The sequence below is a fragment of the Pomacea canaliculata genome, linkage group LG4, assembly GCF_003073045.1.
Source record: "Pomacea canaliculata isolate SZHN2017 linkage group LG4, ASM307304v1, whole genome shotgun sequence".
Taxonomy (NCBI): Eukaryota; Metazoa; Mollusca; class Gastropoda; order Architaenioglossa; family Ampullariidae; genus Pomacea; species Pomacea canaliculata.
This window is the reverse complement of record NC_037593.1, coordinates 17,675,592-17,701,293: the sequence shown is the minus strand read 5'-3', so window position 1 is coordinate 17,701,293 and position 25,702 is coordinate 17,675,592. Positions and strand designations below refer to the sequence as shown.

General features: G+C 41.9%; 4 protein-coding genes and 1 long non-coding RNA gene across 9 annotated transcripts in view; all 5 read right to left on the bottom strand.

Annotated features, from left to right (window-relative positions):
* Positions 1-51: 51 nt before the first annotated feature.
* LOC112562599 lies at positions 52-3,082 on the bottom strand. 2 transcript variants are annotated; one of them, XM_025235937.1, is made up of 4 exons: positions 2,400-3,082; positions 1,786-1,936; positions 1,518-1,569; positions 52-944 (listed from the first exon to the last, which is right to left on the bottom strand). In XM_025235937.1, exons 2-4 carry the CDS (start codon positions 1,889-1,891, stop codon positions 71-73), a joined length of 1,032 nt encoding a protein of 343 aa, XP_025091722.1. In that variant the 5' UTR covers positions 1,892-1,936; positions 2,400-3,082; the 3' UTR covers positions 52-70. The 2 variants fall into 2 exon arrangements, with proteins under 2 accessions (XP_025091722.1, XP_025091721.1); XM_025235936.1 differs by lacking the exon at positions 2,400-3,082 and having other exon boundaries at positions 1,786-2,020.
* A 2,276-nt stretch (positions 3,083-5,358) lies between these two features.
* LOC112562601 lies at positions 5,359-20,250 on the bottom strand. 2 transcript variants are annotated; one of them, XM_025235942.1, is made up of 8 exons: positions 19,473-20,250; positions 9,101-9,197; positions 8,581-8,626; positions 7,849-8,033; positions 7,496-7,573; positions 6,829-6,970; positions 6,525-6,588; positions 5,359-6,264 (listed from the first exon to the last, which is right to left on the bottom strand). In XM_025235942.1, the coding sequence occupies exons 2-8, from the start codon at positions 9,162-9,164 to the stop codon at positions 5,989-5,991; spliced, it is 855 nt and encodes a 284-aa protein (XP_025091727.1). In that variant the 5' UTR covers positions 9,165-9,197; positions 19,473-20,250; the 3' UTR covers positions 5,359-5,988. The 2 variants fall into 2 exon arrangements, with proteins under 2 accessions (XP_025091727.1, XP_025091726.1); XM_025235941.1 differs by lacking the exon at positions 19,473-20,250 and adding an exon at positions 9,920-10,030.
* The window catches only part of LOC112562597 (cell wall protein DAN4-like), a 27,729-nt gene continuing 14,146 nt past the window's right edge, over positions 12,120-25,702 (bottom strand). The window contains exons 12-13 of one of the 3 annotated variants that reach the window (XM_025235934.1): positions 13,443-13,503; positions 12,120-13,199 (exon numbers count right to left, since the gene is read on the bottom strand). In XM_025235934.1, the coding sequence (XP_025091719.1) occupies positions 12,606-13,199; positions 13,443-13,503 (655 nt within the window). In that variant the 3' untranslated portion in view covers positions 12,120-12,605. The remainder of the gene's footprint in view (positions 13,200-13,442; positions 13,504-25,702) is intronic. The other 2 variants (XM_025235933.1, XM_025235932.1) reach the window with 2 other exon arrangements.
* Positions 20,440-23,006, bottom strand: LOC112562602. The gene is made up of 3 exons (XM_025235943.1): positions 22,700-23,006; positions 22,424-22,511; positions 20,440-21,775 (listed from the first exon to the last, which is right to left on the bottom strand). Exons 1-3 carry the CDS (start codon positions 22,849-22,851, stop codon positions 21,131-21,133), a joined length of 885 nt encoding a protein of 294 aa, XP_025091728.1. The 5' UTR covers positions 22,852-23,006; the 3' UTR covers positions 20,440-21,130.
* LOC112562604 overlaps positions 25,264-25,702 on the bottom strand; it is a 2,325-nt gene continuing 1,886 nt past the window's right edge. The window contains exon 3 of the long non-coding RNA XR_003098881.1: positions 25,264-25,430. This is a non-coding gene — a long non-coding RNA (uncharacterized LOC112562604). The remainder of the gene's footprint in view (positions 25,431-25,702) is intronic.

Sequence of the window (25,702 nt, the reverse complement as noted above, 5' to 3'; positions counted from 1 at the left end):
TCCTCATCCTTTTATACCGCAGACGACCATGATAACCGATCAGTTGCCAGCAAGCTTCCGTAACCACTGCTTAGTAGGGAAAGAAAAATGGCCGCTGAAGCAGCTCGCAAAAACTGATGACGTCACGTGAAAACCACCCATTGACCAGACATGGCGCGCACTGCTCCGACACCGGCCTCACGTGCCAGTCCGCCTCGTGGAGGTCCTCCAGCGCGAAGTCCAGGAACTCGCTGAAACGCACGTTCTGGCCACAGTCACGAAGATCACCCTGAGATACATTGAGGCGGAAGTCGGTGCTCAATCCTAGCTCTTTTTTGTCGGATCGCTTCCGGTGGGGTTCTTTAGGCCGGCTCGCCTGCAGGTCGGTGGGAGCTTTTGGCGACAGGTTTTGCAGATGTTTGGATCGGTTCGCATCCCTCGTCACGAAATTGTCTCCTGTCAGTCCGGGGCCTGCAGACAAGACAGCTGAGCGTCGCTGCGCCGGCATGCCCCAGACTCTCCAGTAGTAAGGGTTGGGGAAGACTAGTTTGTCCACGTACAATGACCACAGGCGCCACAGCGGGTGCCGGACGAACACCACCCTGGTCAGCCCGTCCAGGAATTGCTTCTCCCTTTGGGCGCTGTTAAACTCCTTCAACGTCTTGTAGGCGCTGTACTTCTCCCGCACGCGGATGGCCTTGTCCGGCGGGATCTGGAGAGGCGACAAGGCCAGGTTCGTCTCCTCCAAGGCGATCAGGAACCGAGTGAGGAAGGTGGAGGCAGCTTTACCGACCGGACATAGCAGGAGGCGATGTTTCTCGGCGACCAGAAGACCTCGCCGAAAGTCCAATTCATCGCCAGGTGGCCTGACCTCACCACGACCCCCGCTGATGTCGCAATAGGCGTTCAACCGTTCCCTCCGTTTGTGTGCATCGAGGGTTGGAGTGTCCATGGGTACGTCTTGGCTGAAACAAACAAATTCCCCGTGGGCGTGACAACTGCAAGAATAATTGGGAGAGTAATGGACGGGGGATGGTCAGGCACTCGCTTTTAGAAACGCGTGCAGACTGGAAACACAGATTTGCCAATATATTAAAATATCCTTCTCATTACCGGCTAGAGCTAGGTTTTCATGGCCTTTCGTATCTTCTTTCAAGTCATTAAAGTGTCCAGACATTTCAATGGAGGCAAACGAACCTTAAAAAGCGTTTTTATGTAGCAGACGCTTTAAATCTTTTAATGAGCAATTAATCTTTTCACACGCTGGTAAACATTTTGCAAGATTCTTGATTTGTGTGCCCAGTGGTAACTTTGACGTACAGTGAGTAAAAAAAAGCCAAAAAAACAACAACAAACAAAACACACAAACAAACAATCGTTGATATGAACGAAAGGCAACGAAAAAACTGGAGAGGAGGCAGTGACTGCTGGACATCATGGCGCCCGAGCTCTACTTCCTCAGTATTATCAGTGGGGGAGCGGATTTCGTTTTCAAAGTTCAGAACTGCAATATGACAATAATTTACCATTATACTTACATGTAGGTGGAGTCTGTCTCTGACTTTATTTCCCCCACGTGTCCTGCCATGTCTGGGGAAAGATTGGAGTATTTGACGGATTCAATTTCATCAAAAAGACAGCTAACATCCTATTCTAACAGAAACAAACAAACAAACAACAAACAAACAAACAAACAAACAAACAAACAAACAAACAAGCAAACAAGCAAACAATAAAAAATCAAACAAAACGAAAAAATAATGAACATCTCTCTCTCTTCCACTCTTGAAAACAGTTAATGAAAACCTGTGAAGAAGAAGACATTAGTGACGACTAAGAAGCCGGTGAAGACGACAATAGCCAGCCTGCCCGGCCAGCAGCGACGAGGCCGACGACACCACAAACGTAGCATGACCTCACGACAAGGAGATAGGCAGTCAGTTCACAACATGTCAACCTGCACACGTGAAAATATCCACCACACTTTGATTGAGTTTGAGTTGATTTTTAAACATATTTGTTGACACGCCCACAAAATACGTTGACCACATCTGTCTGTGTGTCTGTCTCACACACGCACAAGTTGTGTAGTTTTTTTCTGCTCCAATTCCATATTTTATGTGATTCTCTGTCTGGCTGTTATGCTGTCATGCTAAAGACATTCGTGTAACGAGGTACCCTTAATTTAACGTGACATAGGGTTCCCTTGAGGCATATGCTTAATGCTCCTGTGAAACTAATCCTGACTTGCAGAACAACGTTAAACATGTTAATTAAATATTTTAAAAAATCCTTTTAAGAAGGAAAGCATTGTCACTTATTTCGTCCCCTCCAGTTGTTATTTCTGCACATAAACAGGGATTACTGGCCACAAAGACAGGTTTAAGCGTTACTGGACAGACTAGTAAGATGAGGAATACCTCTAAATTTCAATGTGCACTCGTCAAAAATATCTCTCCCTCGGGAAACTTGCTTCATTATGGTGTAGTATACACATCAAATAGAGAACACATCCATGCACTTGAAGTAGGTAAAGCAGACTTAGTTTTAGCTTTTGAATAAAACGGCTCAATGCGCATGCCTACCGCATGTCAAATTGCGTCAGAAATGAAGTAAACCGGTGTCAAACACTCGTCAACTCGAGAGAAGGACCTTCTACACACGTCCTCTCAAGTCAAAACGTAGGACAACTGCCTTCAACACCCGTAACACTGAGTCAAATGGAACACAAATGTCCTGCACAGCCATCTGAGTCAAGTGGTGTCAAATACACATACAATAGCGTCAAATACTCATGCAATCGAGTAAAGATGGTTCAAATACACGCGCACTAAAAGTCAACTACACATCCGCTTGTGAAATGACAAGTAACGGCTCCCTCGGTGCCGAAGACCTTTCTCTCCTCTTTGACATTTGCGGCTGGAGGTAAAACACGGACAGGTTCTGGCTTCCGTCAAGTACGCGAGTGCTCTTGTGTCGGACAGAAGCCCAGCAGCAGACCTCGGAAGGATGGTCGATAGTTGTCAAACAATAGTCAGCCGATGACAAAAAAAGGACACTAACTGCACTACAAGTTTTATTGGTTTGACTATTTTTTTTTTTGTTTGTTCCTTCGTCGTTACATCGTCCACCAGTGTCTACAAGCCATTTTCAAGTTGTATTGTTGCTCTGTTGTTTTGTTTTTGCTTCTCAGAGTCTTCGATTGTCCTGCCATGTTTGACCTTACCCGGCGGAGCCTTTCAATGAAAGATGAAACGTAGAAAGAGAGCAAGTAAATATGGATTTTAAAAAAAGGGATTACAATAAAATGAGGATTAAATATAGATTACATCTTCCATCGAAACGGTTCTCAGTTTGGTTTTTTTAAAACAGTAATGCCGCCAACCCAACGTCTGAAAATTTCATGAGCAGCACGCACTGCTTGAACGAACGCTTACAGGCAGCGGCAAAGGGCCGCAATCGCAAGCTAGGTGGCGCATGAGTGGAGCAGGGCCACTGCAGTGAACAAGAGGGAGAGAGAGAAAGACGAGTTATGTGGACAGATGACGGGGAGGGTTGTGGGTTCTGAGGGTGGTGTTAGAGGAGCTGAAAGACTTTGTCATGAAGACTAATCAAGTTTGTAGGAATTTCGCTCTGTGACCACGATTGCAACCTTTCCCCCGCCCAACCCCATAGTTCACGCAAGACTGGTTTCTCAACTTTATAGGCAGAAGCTTTAAGAAGATATAAATATCGTGTTGATGTATTTTTTGAGTAATATGTCGTGAGTCGATCTCGTCGTCTTGCAAACATCATGGAGTGTCACACAAGCCTAGTTGTTTAAACATCAGTGTTTACAGGAAGACAAGACAAATGCTACGAGATCACGAGGGCTCTGACGTCACAAGGGGACAGGAGTCGTTCACCTCCATTATAATCTGAACAGACGACCGCCGCAACGTGCTGCCTCGTTGACCGAAGCGTCTCCATGCAGCGCATGACTGTTCATATTCACATGTGCTTATGTTTCGTCATCGATTTGTCGTTTGTGTTGATAAAACAAGTCTGTGCATTAACTGCCATTCCTCGTTTTAATCAATCGTAAGAAACCTCAAGAGGCTGGTGATGACGTAACACACACAAACACACAAATGCGTGCAGACTGTGGTTTGCATGTGTAACAGCGCACCAGCACGTGACCTGTGAATGTGGTGATGTCGTGATCGTGACATGACCGACGATTAATGTCAACGGACAGGATGTAGACGATGGCTGCCACAGCTCAAACATCCGGGCCTCAGTCGCTGCCTTTTCTTTACGTCGATAACCAACCTGGCGGATCGACTCACGGAGTCACGGTCACCTTCCGGTCCAGAGCCAGGCTGCATGACTCATCCTCTTCTCGATGGAAAAAAGAAAGTGGCAAACAGGCCGTTCTTATCTGAACAAACGTTTGACCAAGTTTGGCAAAGTCTTATATATATATATGTCATGTAAAACCTTTGCCGAACATGGTCGCATTCTCCTTCGCAAGCGTGATTATGTGCTATATAAATAATGTCTATTATCATTATTATTATTGTCCATTATTTTTCCCCCGAAGAGTCTACTAGCACAATGTTTTATGCACACTTTTATGAAGATGGGATCAAGACAGTCGGCCTTAGCTTGCATCATTTTATCCACAGCGCCCTCAGCTCGTTCTCTCTGTGAAGTTTATGGTCAGCTGGGGATTATGGACGGGCGTAGGAACAATCATGCATGCCACCCCAGACTGCCACGTGACTCGCTGCCTCCTGCAAACCTTTGTGTTCTGCACAGGCAGGGCCGCCGAGAGCCAGCCCGGGCCCCGGGACAGACGACCTCTCCGAGCCCCTTGTACTTGTAATCGTAAATTATTTTCCCAGTATATAATGTAAAGGAGAAGAAGAAGAAAAAAAATCCACTGACCAAGGCCGGGCCCCCTTGACAACCGCGGGCCCGGGTACACCAGACCCCCCTGTCCCCCCCTCTCGTCAGGCCTGTGCACAGGACAGGTTCCCGGTGCTTCGTGACTTGTGGACAGACAATGTTCGGTGTGTGGTGAGGGAAATACTAGGGAAATGTAAATAGTTCGGCAAAAACACAAACAGCCAGTAATGCGGGGTGGATGTCTACGGGTGTTCTTGTCTGACATCCTTTCCTTTGAGGCTGGTGTTTCTCTTGTTATTGCTTTGATGTCAAGCAAGTGGTTGTTACTTATTTAACGAAGATAGAGAGACAAATCGAGCTGCAGTGATGTGAATGAGTGTATGTGTTTCCGCTCAGAGCTGGGGGTCAAAATACAGGAAATACCGCGTGACCATAACATGGAAAAATACTTGTAGAACGGCTTCCAGTCTTTCAAAGATAATGCAGGCATTTTCTGTATCTCACAGTAAACAGTAATATTTCACAGTACAGACAGTGAATGAATGAATAAATAAAATGATAAAATGGGAGACCAGGAGAGATGGAAGACGATAGCTATAGATGCAGGTGACACAGGAAGAATTAAAACTTTGTTACAATGATTTTTTTTTACCAGAAATATGAGAGGTGGAATAAGTTCTGTACAAAGTTACATTTGCTCACATTACCAACATTTTGCGCGCGCAAGCACACACTTATAACACCTCGTGCATTTATAAACACACACACATGCACACATACACATTGCAATGACACCGGCATAGACGTTCACATTGACATCGAGGAATGCAGAGCAGTGCAGTCTCTGTCTCATCGCTGTTGACCTTGCATGTGATTGGTCCAGTTGTCCCGAGTTCAGAATTAAAGCCTGTAGAGAGTTCACAATTATTTTGACAATAGAATTTCAACCCAAGTTCACTTTTTGTCGTGAGAATAAAAGGTAAAGATGATCATAATGTCATGTTCATTGTTGTCTCAATATTGGTCCGACCAAGAGTTATCCTTCCCCTGGGACTGTCGCCCTGATTACTTGGGACACGAGGCCAGGAAAGAAGGACGGTCGCCTTTGGAAGGACCTTGCTAGGCAGTGTGATTCAAGGCTGTGTAGTCTGACTCCTGACGGTTCGGATCCAGTGAAGAGTACTCGGCATCCTCCAATGGACATCGTGATGAGTCGTCTCTGGCCACGCTGACAGAGGGGTCAGTGAGTGCGTGCTGACCATCGGTCACAGGCCTGTCCTCGTGCAGCCTGACAACGCCCCTGTTTATCGCGGGGCCATTGATGTAGGTGTGGTCATCGTTGTTGTCGTTGTCTGCTGTAATCAAAGCATTGCCGATGTTGGTTCTCCTGTTCTCCTGGAACGCAAGTTATAAACTTGTGTGAACCCGCACCGTGAACTCAAGAATGACATGCTGAGTGTGTGTGTATAATATTTCAAGGGTTTCACCTGCCTCGGGGAGTTTAGATTAACCTTAACCTATTGCGCTTTCAGAGGTTATAAGATAGTACAGAAGACAAAGAGACAATTGACAATGATAATGAGACGACTGATGAATGATTTGACATCAATACAAAGCAGGGTATAAACAAGTTGTCACGACTGGCCATAGCTTACCTGAGAGTCCTGACTTCGTTCAAAGTTGATCGCAGCAGATAAGCAGGACTGGTTGTTCTCTTTCCTGCAAACATCATCATCGTCGTCATCGTGTTAGTTCTCATCGTCATCATAGTTGTCATCATTGTCGTTATTATCATAATTTTCATCGCCGTCGTGGTCGCCATTCAACAAATTAAAAATTTATTCTCTTAACGTATTCCTTTTTTCATCAAAGTAATTGTTTTATTTGGCTTTATTTTGTTTTCTATTTAATACCGACACATCGACAAAGAAACACACACACATCGACACACAGAGATACCTGACATCATCAGCTTGTCGTTTCCTTCTCCACAAGAAAAACACGGCAACAACCACAACAACCACAAACAGAACAGCTAGACAGATGAGCACTGGCACCATCATTGACTTCACATCTGTTGCACTCGCCTGGCTACTGGTCACTACAACAGTCACAATGTTGGTAAACACACACATACAACCGTTAACACTCCTCCCATATATTTATGCTCCCAAACACACGGACACGCTGTCACATTATGCTAGTGTCTACTATCTGATAAACAAAAGCCTCAGTAGAAAAACATTAAATGTTATGTTTGTATGAACAGCGCACACACTGCTGTCCAAGTGGGTGTCTGCTGACAGCTAAGTCTGAAGGGAGAAATATTTTTTTTAAATATGCCGAGATTAGCCACATCTTCGTGCGCAATAATTTCTTGAGAAGGAACTACGGCCCCTGATCACACCATAGCCAGGGGCCACGTTCATGAAGCAAAGGTAAGCTGTCGTCCCGAACAAAACAAAGGTAAGCGTCTTATCACACACTCTCTCTCTCTCTTTCTTTCATGCACACACAATATTTGATTGTCTGAAGCTTCAGCTAATATCTGTTTGATTGAATATGACAAACGTGGCAGACTTTAGCAGGAGCAGACATTTGCGGCTTTCTAAACAACAGGACCTACCAGTGGAGGTTGAACTTGTTGATCCTGGAGTTGAGCCTGAAGTTATCGAAGTTGTTACTGTAGTTCTTGTAACATCAGCTGAGGAAAACAAATTTTTCAAAGATGCAAAGGAACAGATGTACATGGTTGTATATACCGTGTATAATCCATGAAGTTTCGAGGCTACTGGTATAGTCACAAAGAATGCGTGTGTGGTTGCGCGCGCACACACTTACACAGGCACTTCCTCTGTATCACACGCACTATGTTGTTCACAAATATGCGTACACACACACATGCACGCACACATATTCATTCTGTTATGTAAAACGCACTGGGCAAAGCAAAGGAAGGGCATTTGATGTTTTACTCACCATACAGCTGCTGATAGCGGTCTCTTATGTTTTGCCAACACTTTTTGTCTTTTATTATTCGGCAACTGTCTTTTACTTCTTGGCAACAGTCTTTCGCTTCTTGGCAATAGGGTTTCACTTCTTGGCAACAGGCTTTTACGTTTTGGCAACAGTGTTTTACTTCTTGGCAACAGTCTTGTATTTCTCTGCAAGAAAGTCTTATTTTGAGGCAAACGTGACTGGAGAGAAGATAGTTCTCGCTAACAATGTTCTGTATTTGATAATGACTAGATTTTGTTGTTGTTGCAAACTAGTATTACAGGTATTGTAACTCCGGACCCTAGCGATAATTATTTCGGGTAGTTTCTTCAAAAATGTTTTTGATATAAAAATGTCAGTTTACTTTGAACGCCTCTGGTGATAGTCTTAAACACATAAAACTTAGTAACAAACACCCAGATAACTGTGATTAGAGGATCAAAAGAACTAACTACGGCACAAAGGCTATTATCGTATTATCGTAAAGGCAATTTACATTTCTGCTAACATGATTTGTGAGTGGTTGAACGAACATTGATTGAGGAAACTGAAAGTAATTTGGTTCAAAGCTCGTGACCTTTCCTTCTTATCGCCATGGCATCGTCGTTATCTTTATACTGATGATCTCTTCATTGACTTCCGGCAGTGCTGCTCAATGTTGACAATAAAAGACACATCTGTCAGTATAATGTTGTACTGAAATAGGTTACTTACTCTTCCAAATCACTGTCCGCTGATCCATCCAATGCATTCGTGTCATCTGAAATGGACGAGAACATGGGCTTGAACATTATCTAGCTTTAGACATTTTAACACTTCTCTTGGGTTATCTTCAATTTAGTTTGGAAGAGAGATCAGTAGAGATATCTCAGTTTGGAATCCATGTTCCTGGGATTAGAGGACTATTATTTAGTTAACATGTGTCTGCAGTCAAAACAGTCAGATGAAGAAACAGATAATGCAAAACACGAAGTCAAATCCAGCAATCGCTTTCCGGTAGCCACATCTTGTGCAATAATTTCTTGAGAAGAAACTAGGGCCCCTGATGACAACAAAGCCAGTGTGAATTCTGCAGGATTTAAAATAAAATGACATTAACGTCCTTCTGCCATCAGTGACATATCTGTAAATAAATTAATGAGTAGAACATTGATGTCTGCAAGTTTTAAGAGGGACACAAGTGTGACTTCAGTGTTGGTCTGTGTGTGCTTGTCTACAGCATCACTGCACTCACCATCCCCTCTTCCGGCGACGATTAGCGGGAAGAGCAGAACGAGGAAGACAACGAGGCCCGTCATGACGTCAGTTCCGGAATAACCTTCAGCAACGAGCTGAAAACGGAAGAAAGTAAAACTCAGCAGCAGAATTAGTCATCACAAGACTGTTTTGTCTTAATAAGGAAACTGCACATGTCGTCTTCCGTCCAGCTACACCCTCCTTTATTTTTACAAATGATAATGGTTTGTGCGCAGATAGCAGACCCTGATGTAGAGTGCGATGAAAGCGCTCGTTGTCGATGTAGGGGAGGTGGGTGGAAGAAGGAATAAAAAAAGGAAATAAAAACTTTGATGTAGGATTTTAATTTGCGCAAACCTACAGTTGAGGCATCAAAGATGGAGGCTGCCACACGCGTGACTGATGTTGGGGATGAGGTAGACATACATTTCATTGTAGTGCTTTAAGAAAACGATACGGCAGCGAAAAGTCTTCCTGCAAAAGGTTCCCAGAGCAGGTTGTGGGAACCATTTTCTAACCTGAACCTAGTTCACAATTTAAATTTAAACTGGGTTTCCTCTCTAGTTAAGAACATATAGTTGTACTAACAATAATAACAGCCGCTTCCAGGACGGGTTGTGAATTGAAAAGCTATCTAGATCATTGCCTACTATATTCAAAGAATTATTCTCGCGTGAGTGGGGTGTGTGTGTTGTTGTGTTTGTGTGCTTGTGCATGCTTTTTAATGTAAATAGCCATCTAAGCCAACGACTAACCTAACGCCCATAAAATGTCTTCCACTGTGAGAAAACACACATAGCCAAACTCAAATGCTTACCAGACCGTTGTCTCGCCGCAAGTCGTGGCTGTAGTAAGTAAAAACAAAAGTGGACATGAGAATTATTTACTTCCTGCAGCTGTTGCCGTCCTTTACAGCTCACCAACACACTTCCCCGTCTTAAACACTAACAAAGGGATGCTAGACTGATACCAGCGAAGAAGGATGTCCAGCTGATCATCTGCTTCCCTCTTGTATTTTGAGAACCCACATCAGAGATAAATTAACACGCTCACACACACGAACACTGACATTTCATATCTTTGGTGAATGAATGAATGACATGATGAAAGCATGACCTGATATGTAAAGTGTCCTGCACCAACTGTGGACATTCCTTGTGTCATGTTGGTGTGTTGGGTATATGATGTCCAGCATCTATGGCATTTAAGATGGACTTGAACCCTGACTGCTGGTGTCGAGGGCTTACATTCCTCACATCTTTCCTCAAAGTCAGAAGAAGTTCGGCCTTTAACTACAACGGAAATCCCTATGGTGTTGTCTGTAAGTTTAACTGGCATAATTCTTGTGTAATACATGTAATCATGTTGGCGAGCAGATGCTTGCATTGAAGAACTTGTTATCACTGTGTGCTGTAACACCTATATGTGTGCGCCTCACAGTCCATTAATTGTGTGAGCTTATCCATCCTGTTTAACTTATTGTAGGCTCCCTTGTGTGGACTGCTATTGGGATATATCTTTTTTCTTTTTATTCTGCTGTGGTTCACTTGCCAGTTTTGGTCCTCATCTATAGTGTGCACATTCAAAGACCAGTTCTAGATTTTTTTTTCTCCTTGTGTATATTTTTTCTGTTTTAAGAAAATAGCTTTGGAGACATAAACTTACTTTTTGGAGGAAGAACTGGTCAGCAACTTTGCTGAGCCCTTCTACCCTACTCTTAATTATCATATTTTATCAGTGATTCAAAAATTGCTTTTTTGTTTCTACAGTATTAGAAATGTGCGTCATCCAGGTTAGCTTACATATTGCTCTAGCTATGTCATCTGCTAGTTAAAAGAGTTATGCATATACGAAAAGAGAGTATGTGTATGTATGCACACATGGGCATGTATGTGTATGTCTGTATGCGTGTTATTTTAATGGCAAGCAGTTTCTCCAGGTAGTCTTTTCAGGAAGATCTCACTATCATAGGACTGACACATGTTGCATGATCATACCCAACATCTTTTCGGATCAACTCACGGAGTCACGGCCACCTTCCGTTCCGGAGATAGGCTGCATGACTCATCCTCTTCTCGATGGAAAATCAAATGCCAAACAGGCCGTTCTTATCCGAACAAACGTTTGACTGAGTTTGACAGTTTTATATATATAAGTCATGTAAAAACTTTGCCAAAAATGGTCGCATATGTACGTCCTTCGCATTCTCCTTCTGAGCGTGATTATATGCTACATAAATAATGTTTATTATCATTATTATTATTGTCCATTATTTTTCCCCCGAAGAGTCTATTAGCACAATGTTTTATGCTCACTTTTATGAAGATGAGATCACAGTCAAGAGAGTCGGCCTTAGCTCGGATCATCTCCCTGTGAAGTACATGTGTATAGTCAGCAGGGGACTATGGAAGGGCGTAGTAACAGTCATGTATCCCACCCCAGACTGCCACGTGACTCGTTGCCTCCTGCAAACCTGTGTGTCCTGCACAGGACAGGTTCCCGGTGCTTCGTGACTTGACGACAGACACTGCGCGGTGTGTGGTGAGGGAAACACTAGGGCAATGTAAATAGTTATGCAAAAACACAAACAACCGGTCATGCGGGTGTTCTTGTCTGACATCCTTCCTTTGAGGCTGGAGTTACCACAGGTGTCAAAATCTCTTTTGACGTGTTTCTCTTATTATTGGTTTGATGTCAAGCAAGTCGCTGTTACTTATTTAACGAAGATAGAGAGACAGATCGAGCTGCAGTGGTGTGAATGTGTGTGGGTGTGTGTTTCCGCTCAGAGCTGGGGTCAAAATACAGGAAACACCGCTCGACCATAACACGGAGCAATACTTGTAGAAAAGCGTCCAGTAGTTCAAAGATAATACAGGGATTTTCTGTATCAGACAGTGAACAGTAATATTTCACAGTACAGACAGTGAATAAATGAAGAAATAAAATGATAAAATGGGAGACCAGGAGAGATGGAAGACGATAGCTATGGATGCAGGTCACACATGAAGAACTCAAACTTTATGTTACAATGTTTTTTTTCCAGAAATATGAGACGTGGAAATAAGTTCTGTACAAAGTTACATTTGCTCACATTACCAACATTTTGCGCGCGCAAGCACACACTTATAACACATAATGCATTTATAAACACACACATGCACACTTACACATTTCAAAGACACCGGCATAGACGTTCACATTGACATCGAGGAATGCAGAGCAGTGCAGTCTCTGTCTCATCGCTGTTGACCTTGCAGGTGATTGGTCCAGTTGGCCCGAGTTCAGAATTAAAGCCTGTAGAGAGTTCACAATTATTTTGACAATAGAATTTCAACCCAAATTCACTTTTTGTCGGGAGAATAAAAGGTAAAGCTGATCATAATGTCATGTTCATTGTTGTCTCAATATTGGTCAAACCGAGAGTAATCGTTCCTGGACTGTCGCACTGATTACTTGGGACACGAGGCCAGGAAAGAAGGATGGTCGCCTTTGGAAGGACCTTGCTAGGCAGTGTGATTCAAGGCTGTGTAGTCGGACTCCTGACGGTTCGGATCCAGTGAAGAGTACTCGGCATCCTCCAATGGACATCGTGAGGAGTCGTCTTGTGCCACACAGTCGGACTCCTGACCATCATCCTTCTCCAGCACGAAGTAGTCGGCACCAGACTCGGAGGACATGACCTCGGGGACAAACTTGTTTTCGCCTCCCTGCCGCCTGTCCTCCAGGATGAAGTACTTCTGGGTGTCTGTGTCCACGGCTGAATCTTTTTCACTTCTTTCTTCCAAGGTAAAGTACTGAGCTGACTCAGCATCTGGAGCTGGATCTTTCTCCAGAATGAAGTAGTCCGGAGGCTGAGAGTCACGAATGTCGTTGTCTATGGGTCGGGCGAGTGTGTAGGTGGAGGAGAGGTCAGGTTGCAGTCCGCTGACAGAGGGGTCAGTGAGTGCGTGCTGACCATCGGTCGTCACCTCGTGCAGCCTGACAACGCCCTTGTTTATTGCGTGATCATCGATGTAGGTGTAGTCGTCGTTGTTGTCGTTGTCAGGTGAGTTCGCTGCTGTAGTCGAAGCATTGTCGATGTTGGTTCTCCTGTTTTCCTGGAACGCGAGTTATAAACTTGTGTGAACCCGCATCATGAACTCAAGAGTGACATGCTGAGAGTGTGTATAATATTTCAAGTGTTTCGCCTGCCTCGGTGAGTTAAAATTTCAGAATTTTACGATTTCAGAGCTGATAAGATAGTACAAAAGACAAAGAGACAATGGATGACAATGATAATGAGACGACAGATAAATGATTTACATCAATACAAAGCAGGGTATGGACTGGCCATAGCTTACCTGAGAGTCCTGACTTCGTTCAAAGTTGATCGCAGTACATAAGCAGGACTTGTTCTCTTTCCTGCAGACACCATCATCGTCATCGTGGTGTTAGTTCTCATCGTCATCATCGTTGTCGTTATTGTCAATGTGTACATCACTTTCATCGCTGTCGTCGTCGCCATTCAACGAATTAAAAGTTTATTTAGCAATAACAGTCTCGTAAATTATTCGTTTTTTCATGTAATTGTTTTCTTTGTCTTAATTTTTTTTTATATTTAATACCGACATAACATTAAACACATCGAAACACAGACATATATTTACCTGACACCATCAGTTTGTCGTTTCCTTCTCCACAAGAAAAACACGGCAACAACCACAACAACCACAAACAGAACAGCTAGACAGCTGAGCACTGGGACCTTTACTGAGCTCTCATCTGTTGCACTCTTCGTGGTACTGGGCACAGGCTCTACAACAGTCACAATGTTGGTAAACACACACACACATAAATGCTGACACTCCTCCCATACACGTATGCTCCCAAACACACGGACACGCGAGAAGACCGTTGCGTGACCTATAAACAACAGGACCTACCAGTCGAGGTTGAACTCTGTGAACTTGATGTTGGACTGGAAGCTGTCCAAGTGGATGTCTGATGACTGCTAAGCGTGCTGTCTGAAGGGAGAAATATTCTTTCAAATAGGCAGAGAGCGCAATAATTTCTTGAAAAGACACTACGGCCCCTGATCCCGCCATAGCCAGGGGCCACGTTCATGAAGCAAAGGTAAGTTGTCGTCCCGGATAAATCAAAGATAAGCGTCTTACCTCCGTTGTCAGGACTTCACGGATACTGCTCTACCTCTGGGACCATAGCAGTGGCAAAAATACCCCGATAGTAAAGTAACATAAAACAATATCCGCAGCTGCCTTATGACTTGTAATCTGACGGAAAATATACTCTCAACGATGCAGAGGAGTATATATTTATAGTCGTGTATATAAAAACTTTGGCTGCTACTGGTAGAGTTACGAATCCAAATAAAAAGGCATGCGTGGGTGTGCACACACAGACATACATACAGTCTCTCTCTCTTTCATGCACACACAATATTTGATTGTCTGAAGCTTCAGCTAACATCTGTTTGATTGAATATGACAAACGTGGTAGACTTTAGCAGGAGCAGACTATTGCGCCTCTCTAAACAACTTGACCTACCAGTGGAGGTTGAACTTGTTGATCCTGGCGTTGAACCTGAAGATATCGAAGTGGTTACTGTAGTTCTTGTAACAGCAGCTGAGGAAAACAACAATCTTTTAACAATGCAAAGGAACAGATGTACATGGTTGTATATACCGTGTATAATCCATGAAGTTTCGAGGCTACTGGTATAGTCACAAAGAATGCATGTGTGGTTGCGCGCGCACACACTTACACAGGCACTTCCTATGTATCACACGCACTATGTTGTTCACAAATATGCGTACACACACACATGCACGCACACATATTCATTCTGTTATGTAAAACGCACTGGGCAAAGCAAAGGAAGGGCATTTGATGTGTTACTCACCACACAACTGCTGACAGCGGTCTCTTATTTTTCGCCAACACTTTTTTTCTTTAATTATTCGGCAACAGGCTTTCACTTCTTGGCAACAGTCCTTTATTTTTTGGCAACAGTCTTGTATTTTTTGGCAACACTCTGTTACTTCTTGGCAACAGTCTTGTATTTTTTGGCAACACTCTGCTACTTCTTGGCAACAGTCTTGTATTTTTTGGCAACACTCTGTTACTTCTTGGCAACAGTCTTGTATTTTTTGGCAACACTCTGTTACTTCTTGGCAACAGTCTTGTATTTTTTGGCAACACTCTGCTACTTCTTGGCAACAGTCTTGTATTTTTTGGCAACACTCTGTTACTTCTTGGCAACAGTCTTGTATTTTTTGGCAACACTCTGTTACTTCTTGGCAACAGTCTTGTATTTTTTGGCAACAGTCCTTTATTTTTTGGCAACAGTCTTTTATTTTTTGGCAACACTCTGTTACTTCTTGGCAACAGTCTTGTATTTTTTGGCAACACTCTGTTACTTCTTGGCAACAGTCTTGTATTTTTTGGCAACACTCTGCTACTTCTTGGCAACAGTCTTGTATTTCTCTGCAAGAAAGTCTTCTACGGTTGACCATATTTTTACATTATTTGCCATCATCCAGAAACAATTTGCTATGAATCGTAAATTTTATGTAGCATTTATTGATTTTGAAAAAGCATTCGACTCTGTCTCTCGAAAATTACTTTGGCCAATCCTTACCAAACATGGTATACATGGTAAACTACACACATGCATCCAAAATATGTACAAATCGGTTAAAGCCCGTGTGAGATGTGGAGGCGATTTCACGAATTACATTGAGTGCACAAAGGGAGTTAAGCAAGGAGATGTGTGCAGCCCTATACTTTTCTCGCTTTTTATTAATGAGCTAGCTCTAGAAATTATGAATAATGGAAAACATGGGGCAACCTTTACACATGAATTTATGGAAATATTCATTCTTTTATTTGCAGATGATATTGTATTGATGTCCGAAACTATAGTAGGACTACAACACCAGCTAGATACTTTATATAACGCATCAGTACGACTGGGCCTAAATGTTAATCTAAACAAGAGTAATATTGTTGTTTTTAGAAAAGGGGGATTTTTAGCAGCGAGTGAAAGGTGGCTCTATGGAGGTATGCAAATAAATGTGGTAAATACATATAAGTATTTAGGCCTTTACTTCTCCACAAGACTAAGTTTTTCCCGTGCGTCTGAAGACCTAACTGCTAAGGCCAAGAAAGCAGTATTCTGCATCATTAATACATTATACAAGATAGGAAACCATTCTGTTAATGTTTTTACCAGACTATTTGACATGCAAGTTAAACCAATCTTATGTTATGCAGCCGAAGTTTGGGGCCTTCATGGAAATGTCTGTATAGAAATTGAAAAAGTTCACACATATGCTATGAAAAGATTTTTGGGGGTGGGTACACGCACACCCAACATGATGATATACGGTGATTTTGGCAGATATCCACTTTTCGTTAGCATATACATAAGCTGTGTCAGATATTGGATAAAATTAACAAGGATGGAGCAACAAAGACTCCCATGGAGAGCTTACAAAATGTTAGAACGATTAGACAATAATGGAAAGCAAAACTGGGTATCTGAGATCAGGTTACTTCTTTTTAGATATGGTTTTGGACATGTTTGGCTAAATCAAGGAGTGGAATCAGTAAGCAATTTTATAAAATGTTTTAAACAAAGATTGATTGATTGCCACTGGCAAGAATGGGATTTTATAATCAATAGCAGTGAAAGGTATAGTTTCTATAAGTCAATTAAATCTGCGACTCACAGAGAGATGTATTTGAGTTTAGATGTTAATAGCTTCATCAGAAATGCATTAGTGAGAATTCGATTTGGTATTTCAGATATAATGACACATACTTTAAGATATTCTGTCAATAATATAAGTAAAATATGCCCTATGTGTCAAATTGATGAAGAGGATGAGTTCCATTTTATACTATGTTGTCCATGCTTGAAAGATCTGAGAAAAAATTTCATTCCACCAAAGTACTACACTAGACCAAATAATACCAAACTGCAGATGCTTATGTCAACAAGTAATGAAACAATACTGTCCAATCTTGCCAAGTTTTTATATTTAGCGACAAAGAAAAGATATGCTATTCCATGATAATAACACTATGTATTTTTTGTGACATGTTGAATCCTTTTGAATGGGCCCAAAGGCCTAACAAATAAACTATTCGTACTCGTACGCGTACTTGGCAACAGTCTTGTATTTTTTGGCAACACACTGCTACTTCTTGGCAACAGTCTTGTATTTCTCTGCAAGAAAGTCTTATTTTGAGGCAAACGTGACTGGAGAGAAGATAGTTCTCGCTAACAATGTTCTGTATTTGATAATGACTAGATTTTGTTGTTGTTGCAAACTAGTATTACAGGTATCGTAACTCCGGACCCTAGCGATAATTATTTCGGGTAGTTTCTTCAAAAATGTTTTTGATGTAAAAATGTCAGTTTACTTTGAACGCCTTTGGTGATAGTCTTAAACACATAAAACTTAGTAACAAACACCGAGATAACTGTGATTAGAGGATCAAAATAACTAACTACGGCACAAAGGTGTTGTGTTATCGTAAAGGCAATTTACATTTCTGCTAACATGATTTGTGATTGTTTGTAACGAGCAGTGAATGAGGAAACAGGATGTAATGTGATTCAAAGCTCGTGACCTTTCCCTCTTATCGCCATGGCATCGTTGTTATCTTTATACTGATGGTCTCTTAATTGACTTCCGGCAGTGCTGGTCAGTGTTGACAATGAAAGACACATCTGTCAGTATAATGTTGTACTGAAATATGTTACTTACTCTTCCAAATCACTGTCCGCTGATCCAACCAATGCATTCATGTCATCTGAAATGGACGAGAACATGGGCTTGAACATTATCTAGCTTTAGACATTTTTAAATTTCTCTCGTTATCTTGAATTTAGTTTGGAAGAGAGATCAGTAGAGATATCTCAGTTTGGAATCCATGTTCCTGGGATTAGAGGACTATTATTTAGTTAACATCGTGTCTGCAGTCAAAACAGTCAACTGCAGTCAAGATGGTCTAATGAAGAAACAGATAATGTAAAACACGAAGTCAAATCCAGCAATCGCTTTCTGGCAGCCAGATCTTGTGCAATGATTTCTTGAGAAGAAACTAAGGCCCCTGATGACAACAAAGCCAGTGTGCATTCTGCAGGACTCAGAATAAAATGATATTAATGTACTCAGCGATCAGCAACATATCTGTAAATAAATTAATGACTAGAACATTGATGTCTACAAGTTTTAAGAGGGGCACAAGTGTGACTTCACTGCTGGTCTGTGTGTGCTTGTCTGCAGCATCACTGCACTCACCCTCCCCTCTTCCGGCGACAAAGAGCAGAACGAGGAAGACAACGAGGCCCGTCATGACGTCAGTTCCGGAATAACCTCCAGCAACGAGCTGAAAACGGAAGAAAGTAAAACTCAGCAGCAGAATTAGTCATCACAAGACTGTTTTGGTTTGATAACGAAACTGCACATGTCGTCTTCCGTCCAGCTACACCCGCCTTTAGTTTACAAATGATAATCGTTTGTGCGCAGATAGAACCTGATGTAGAGTGCGATGAAAGCGCTCGTTGTCGATGTAGAGGGTGGAAGAAGGAATAAAAATAAATAAATAAATAAAAACTTTGATGTAGGATTTTAATTTGCGCAAACCTACAGTTGAGGCATCAAAGATGGAGGCTGCCACACGCGTGACTGATGTTGGAGATAAGGTAGACATTTTATTTTAGTGGTTTAAGAAAACGACACGGCAGAGAAAAGTCTTCCTGCAAAACCTTAGGACTTTCCACAAGTTTGTTCAGGTCCTTACATTCTATGCTTACTACTTTGGTTTGTAGTAGCTATAAATTAGTGTATGATACATAATATATATATATGTTTTGTTTTGCGACGCAAGCTCAACCAGTGAGTTGCAAGGATCGACTACCACATGAAAGTTTCCCAGAGCAAGTTGTGGGAACCATTTTCTAACCTGAACCTAGTTTGTAGTTTAAATTTAAACTGGGTTTCCTATCTAGTTAAGAACATGTAATTGAACAAATAATAATAACAGCAGCTTCCAGGACGAGCTGTGAATAGAAAGGCTATCCAGATCATTGCCTACTTTCTTCGAAGAGTTATTCTCGCGTGTGTGTATGAGTGGTGTGCGTGCGTTTGTGCCTTTATATGTGTGTGTGTGTGTGTGTGTGTGTGTGTTGTGTGTGTGTGTGTGTGTGTGTGTGTGTGTGTGTGTGTGTGTGTGTGTGTTATTGTTGTTGTGTTTGTGTGCGTGCATGCGTTTTAATGTAAACAGTCATCTAAGCCAACGACTAACATAACCCCACACAAAATGTCTACCACTGTCAGAAAACACACTGAAATACTTACCAGACCGTTGTCTCACCGCAAGTCGTGGCACAATGACTGTAGTCAGTAAAAACAAAAGTAGACATGAGAATAATTTACTTCCTGCAGTTGTTGCCGTCCATTCAGCTCACCAATACACTGCCTCGTCTCAAACACTAACACAGGGCAGGAAGAAGGAGATGAGAGGACAAGGATGTGCAGCTGAGCATCTGCTTCCTTCTTGTACTATTAGGACGCACATCAGAGATAAATTAACACATTCAAAAAAAAAAAAAAAAAAAAAAAAAAAACAAACAAAAAAACCCATCGTGACCACGATAGGCGCTTCCTTCCGTATTGTCTGCAGATGGATTTGACACAGGGTCAAGCGAGGTCGAGCCACGATGACGAGTATTTAGACAGACATCAGGGTCGGAGTATCTGTCTCACTTAGAGTAACCTCACAGTGCTTATAGTTACTGTCTCACGTATACTCAATGATCCTGGTTTTAACATCCTGGGGCAGCATCCAAACAGCTCTGTGCAGTCGTGGCAGTGGCGTGAGCACACCGGACAACCGGAGGATGGCTTATGTGTCTCGTGTAACAATTATAAATTATAAATTTAGAAATTAGAATAGTCCGGCAACCAGTGCACCAGCCTGGCTGTACTGTAACAAGTTGGTTTGCTGGTCACGATGCCCCTTGCTTTCACTGACATTTTATATCTTTGGTGTAATATTGGGATCTGGCTGACTGAGCACGGATTATTTATCCGAAATCCTGACGAGAAAGGTTGACCTCATCCCTTGAGTTTGCTGTCGGCACAAAGTTCTTTCTTCGTATGGCTTTGCAACCTCAACTTTTGTCTGTCGAGCTTTTAAGTTTCTATGTATTTGAAAAGCAGATTTCGTCACTCATCAATCGCCAGACAGTTCAGGAAGAAAGACAGAACGATGCAGCCGGCACACACCGACATACACATAATACACATACACATACAAACGGGAAAAATCTTTATTGGTATTTTGAATGTTTAGTGTGGGAAATAATACACGCTTTAAACAAAATGAACAAGTTTGTTAAATAGTAATAATCAATCAATCAATCAATCAATCATCAATCAATCAATCATCATCATCATCATCATCATTGACCAGGCCACCCGGCCTCTTTCCCACCCCACCCCCTACCCCTCGCGCTACTCAGGCATCAGGTAAGCTTGGTGACAATGTACACATGTTTATCACACAAAGATTTCTTTATTTATTTACAGCTGCAGAGGACAACAGAAATCATGACACGCGGTCATAACGCCGCTTAATAAGGGTAGAGCAGTAAGCAGTCTATCACATTACGGGTAGCACGGGCAGCCCCTTTGTATCGTACAGTAAGCAGCAACATGTCACAGCAAACATCGTGAATAAAGAAATAACACGAGTGTTGTCATCCATCACTTGGAGTTAAATGGCGAGTAGCAGAGCAAGAAAATCGACCGTCAGTTACTTACAAACAATAATTATATATAATAAATATTATCCTTCCACAGTCTGCGACATGGGTAAGAGGTCTGTACACAGTTACAGCTGAACCTTTGGAACATAAAGCACAACGATGAAGTAAAACTCTGGAGGCTTGAAAGTCACACACACACACACAGAATAACAGTTCGAGTCCGAGTCATCTTCCCCCTACCACTGATTACTCGACACCCGAGGCCAAGGAGTAGGGGTTGTCACCCACGGTAGACGCTTGGTGCGCAGGGTGAGTCAGGAGAGAGTACTCGGAGTGCTCCAAGCCGTTCGGCTCCAGTCGGGAGTACTCGGCATCCTCCGGCGGTCCTCTGGACTCCTCGTGTCTCGCCACGCCTGCGCAGTCGGACTGTCGATCACTGTGCCTCTCCAGCTCGAAGTAGTCGGCGCCAGACGCTGGGGGACATCTACCCGCTCCTTCCTGTCCCTCCTCCAGAGTAAAGTACTGCTGGGTGTCTGTGTCCGCGGGTGACTTCTTCTCATCCCTCTCCTCCAGAATAAAGTACTGAGTTGGTTCAGCACACCTGTTCTCATCCGTCTCCAGAATGAAGTAGTCTGGAGGCTGTGAGTCAGTAAACCCGTTGTTGACTGCCCCGGCCAGTCTGTAGAGGGGTGAGAGGTCAGGGTGCAGACCGGAGCCGGGATTGGCGTTTGTTGGTTGCTCAGTGGCAGTCGTCGCCGGCTGGTGGTCTTCATCCAGTCTCCCAGTCATCTTGATTATCGTGGCTTCATCGATGTAGGTGTATTCGTCATCCTTGCTCCTTTTGTCAGGTGTGTTCCCTGGTTCCTTGTCATTATCAGCTCTTCTGTGTTCCTGGAAACAAATGTCATTAACTTGCGTAAATAAGCAAGAGATAATTATAGAGACTATAAATATCAACATGCTCAATCTCCATATTTGTTTCTGAATCAAGGACTGAGACGTATAATGTCATGTAAGATAAAGAAATTGTAGTTATCAACGATGACATTATTTCATTGCTCTGCATTACACTTGATTGAGGGTTTAACATCAAAGACATTGAGATTATTTGATCAATATCGTTAGAATATAACAAATATTTCTCTGGACTTTAGCGGTCTGCCGAGACCAACCATAAACAGTTGTAGATTGTGAGGTCTCGGCGAACCATTTCTGAGTTAAATATCAGAAATATCGATAATATTTGTGAATTCAACAATATACTTGCAATAACTTTGTTCCTTAGATATTTATTTCTATTTGGGCAAAACTCATCGACCTCCCTTTCCACGACTTACAGCAAATAAACCTGAAAACACTTCAGACCATAAAGCTTATCTTTTGTATCTCCATCAACACGAGAGTTCACAGAGACTGCTCTTCTTCGTGTCGATAGTTAAACTGGACGCGAAAAGGTGGAATAGACAGAAAATGTGTCTACAAGCATTCCAGAGATATCTGCACAGCATCTAAATAATTTTGACAGTGTGAATGACTTACCCGAGACAGTCTGTCATAGACGTGGAACGAGTTCTGCCTGTCGTCTGGGTTGGCCGCAGCAGAGCAGCAGATGGCGCTGTCCTCTGTCCTGCAGACGAAACTTCATCATTTAATTCTACTAATAATACTGATTTAAACGCCAATTTTTTCTACAAATATTCTGGGTTTTTTTCCCCTTGGTTATTGATAGCCGTTTCTTTTTTTTTTTTAATAAATCTCATCTAAATAAGGAAAACATACAGATAGTTTAACTTTGCTTAAATTTCGTCGACTGACCTGACACCTTGTGACTGTTGTTTCCTTCGCAACAAAAGGAACCCCACCACAACGGCAACCACTACACACAGAGCCCCCACACAGCTGACCACAGCGGCCACGACAGGTGAGCTGCTCTCTTTAGCATCTGCAATCGTCAGGACTTGGAACATCAACTCATACCTGTACTAACGTTCAGCATGATCTGTACTCTCAGTGGGGAGGAGAGAAACAGACGATAGCGATAGAAGAGGGGGAGGGAGAAAAGAATGGTAGTGAAAAGAAAAAGCGAGAGAAAAAAGAGAGGGTTAGAGTAAGGAAGAGAAAAGAAAAAAGAGAAAGGCAACGAGAGGAAAGGGAGAAATAAAGAGAGAATAGGATTGAGAAAGAATAGGGAGAAAAAACGGAAAAGGATAACTCGAGAAAAAAAAAAGAGAAAATTGAGAGTTAAAAAAGAAAAGGAGGAGAAAAGAGAGAGAGAAAAGAGAGAAGATGACAAAAGAGAATGACAAAACATAGAGAGGTAGCGAAGAGAGTGATAAAGAAAGAAAAAACAAGTGAAGAGAAAAAAGAAAGACAACGGACAGAATGACATAACATGGAGTGATAGAGAAAGGAAATGAGAAAAAAAGAAAACGAGTCACAGAGAGAGAGAGAAGGGGAGGTGGACGAGAGAAAAGACAGAGTGAAAAGAAAGCGATAATAATAACTATGATCTCATGTATTTCAGGCATCAACATATTCCCACACACACAGAGCCAGTGAACAAACAAGGAGTACCACTGTGGGGAGTGGAGTAGAAACTAGCTTACCTGTGAAGTCACCTGTAACTTCGCTTGTGGTTGTCGACGCAAAGGACGACGTAAAGGTCGACGAGCTTGAATCATCTAAATAAATAAAAAAAAAATAAATAAAAGAGAAAGACATTGAATTAAATCACTTTATTGAATAGGCCATCGGCCCGTTTCAAGGGAAGCATACACTATCAAGGTAAATACACATATACTGTACAGTATGCAACAGGGTTCTCAACACAAAGGTATTTACTGACATTTTAACAAAAGTCACACTGTGCTTTCACACAATTGTAGAAGATATACCAAGCTAGGTGTCGTACATTACACAAAACACAAGTACTATGAGAACACAAAGACAAGTACATGTAGGCTATTTAGAGACCTAACTCCGGTCAAATGATTGTAGACAAATGCGGCTAGAGGGCTAGACATATTAGTTCTAGTGTCTTACAGTATATGTTGACATCTGAATAGAGAATATATTTATAACACACACACACAAAGTAGTAAGGAAAAAAAACCATTATTACTGCAGGGTGTGAAGTGGAAGCTTACCTGTGCTACTCGTTGTTGATGTTGACGCAAAGATGGACGAGCTTGAATCACCTATAATAATAATAATGATAATAATAATGATAATGATGATGATTACAGCAACGACGACGACGACAACAACAAGAGCAACACAAAGAAAGACACGAAAAAACTGGTAAGGAACAAAAAAAAAAATTATTACTGCGGTGTGTGAAATAAAGCTTACCTGTGGTACGCGTTGTAGATGTTGCCGCAAATGTAGACGACTTTGAATTGCCTACAACAGCAACAACAACAACAACATTAATACTAATGATAATAATAATAACAAGAGCAAGACAAAGAAAGACACGAAAAAAGTGGTAAGGAGCAAAAAATAATTACTACTGCGGGGTGTGAAGTAAAGCTTACCTGTGCTATGCGTTGTAGATGTTGACACAAAGGTGGACGACTTTGAATTACCTATAATAATAACAATAACAACAACAATAATAACAATAATGAAAACAATAATAACATCAATAATAACATCAATATTGAAAACAACAATACTAACAACAAGAGCAAGACAAAGAAAGACACGAAAAAAGTAGTAAGGAACAAAAAATAATTACTACCGCGGGGTGTGAAGTGGAAGCTTACCTGTGTTACGCGTTGTAGATGTTGACACAAAGGTGGACGAGCTTGGATTACCTATGATAATAATGAGGATGATAATATTAATAATAATATAAACAACAACAAGAACAAAAGCAACACAAAGAAAGATGTGAAAAAAGTGGAAAGGAACAAAAAACAAAAAACAATTACTACTGCGGGGTGTGAAGTAAAGCTTACCTGTGCTACGCGTTGCAGATGACTAATCGGACGATACTTTTAATTTCAGTCACTGGGTATTGTTGTTTCACCGTACCAACGATAATCTAAGAAACAGTCACTGGGGACTAATGTTCCAGAATCTATGTGTGTATATATATATGTCACACACATACTATCATAAACCACATTGACATGCAAGCCAGAGAAGGGTTACCCACCAGAAGACAGGCATGTTTGCAGGCAACAATCACCCCTTGTTGGGCAGCAGTCATTGTCTGGAAGGATACAAAGCAGTTTAAATAACTCTCGTTTACTTAGTATTCAGTTGTGTCTAAATATTGTTATTGCACGGGTACGTCAAGTTCTGGGTAACTACCTCAGGCTGGTTTCTTTGCAAAGGTCCGTTTCATACATTTGACTTTACAATGCAAGTGCCAGTATACGTTTTCAATGTATATATGAAGTATGAGCTGTTGCAGAAAAGGCTTAAATCATCAACTTACTTGCAACAGCTGTTGCAGATTTGTTTACAGCTGTTGCAGTTTTGTTACAGCTGTTGCAGTTATTGTTACAGCCGTTGCAGGTTCCAACACAGCATGTACCTACAAAAGAAATAAAATGAATAAAATATGCAACCTCTTCGGTGCAGTTGTGTTTCAACAGCTAACAGGACCTCATCGCAGTGTGTTCATGACATGATAACAGAATTAAAAAAAACTAATTTACCACTGTCTTTGATGTCTGTGATACGCCTTCTCCTGTTGGGATATGTTTTACATAAATGTACGATCCATATATGTGTGAGTGATATATACATGTATATTGATGTATAGTTATATCGAAGGGGTGAAGTGTACAAGTGAAAATGTGTGAC

Coding starts and splice junctions, on each gene's coding strand:
- LOC112562599 (XM_025235937.1), bottom strand. CDS start 1,891: ATGCTACGTTTGTGGTGTCGTCGGCCTCGTCGCTGCTGGCCGGGCAGG. Junction 1,570..1,785: donor TAATGTCTTCTTCTTCACAG/GTTTTCATTAAC, acceptor ATCTTTCCCCAG/ACATGGCAGGACACGTGGGG. Junction 945..1,517: donor GAGACAGACTCCACCTACAT/GTAAGTATAATG, acceptor TGTTTGTTTCAG/CCAAGACGTACCCATGGACA.
- LOC112562601 (XM_025235941.1), bottom strand. CDS start 9,976: ATGTCCACTTTTGTTTTTACTTACTACAGCCACGACTTGCGGCGAGAC. Junction 6,971..7,495: donor AACAAGTTCAACCTCCACTG/GTAGGTCCTGTT, acceptor TGACTGTTGTAG/TGACCAGTAGCCAGGCGAGT. Junction 6,589..6,828: donor CGACAAGCTGATGATGTCAG/GTATCTCTGTGT, acceptor TGATGTTTGCAG/GAAAGAGAACAACCAGTCCT.
- LOC112562602 (XM_025235943.1), bottom strand. CDS start 22,851: ATGTTCCAAGTCCTGACGATTGCAGATGCTAAAGAGAGCAGCTCACCT. Junction 22,512..22,699: donor CAACAGTCACAAGGTGTCAG/GTCAGTCGACGA, acceptor TTTCGTCTGCAG/GACAGAGGACAGCGCCATCT. Junction 21,776..22,423: donor TCTATGACAGACTGTCTCGG/GTAAGTCATTCA, acceptor ATTTGTTTCCAG/GAACACAGAAGAGCTGATAA.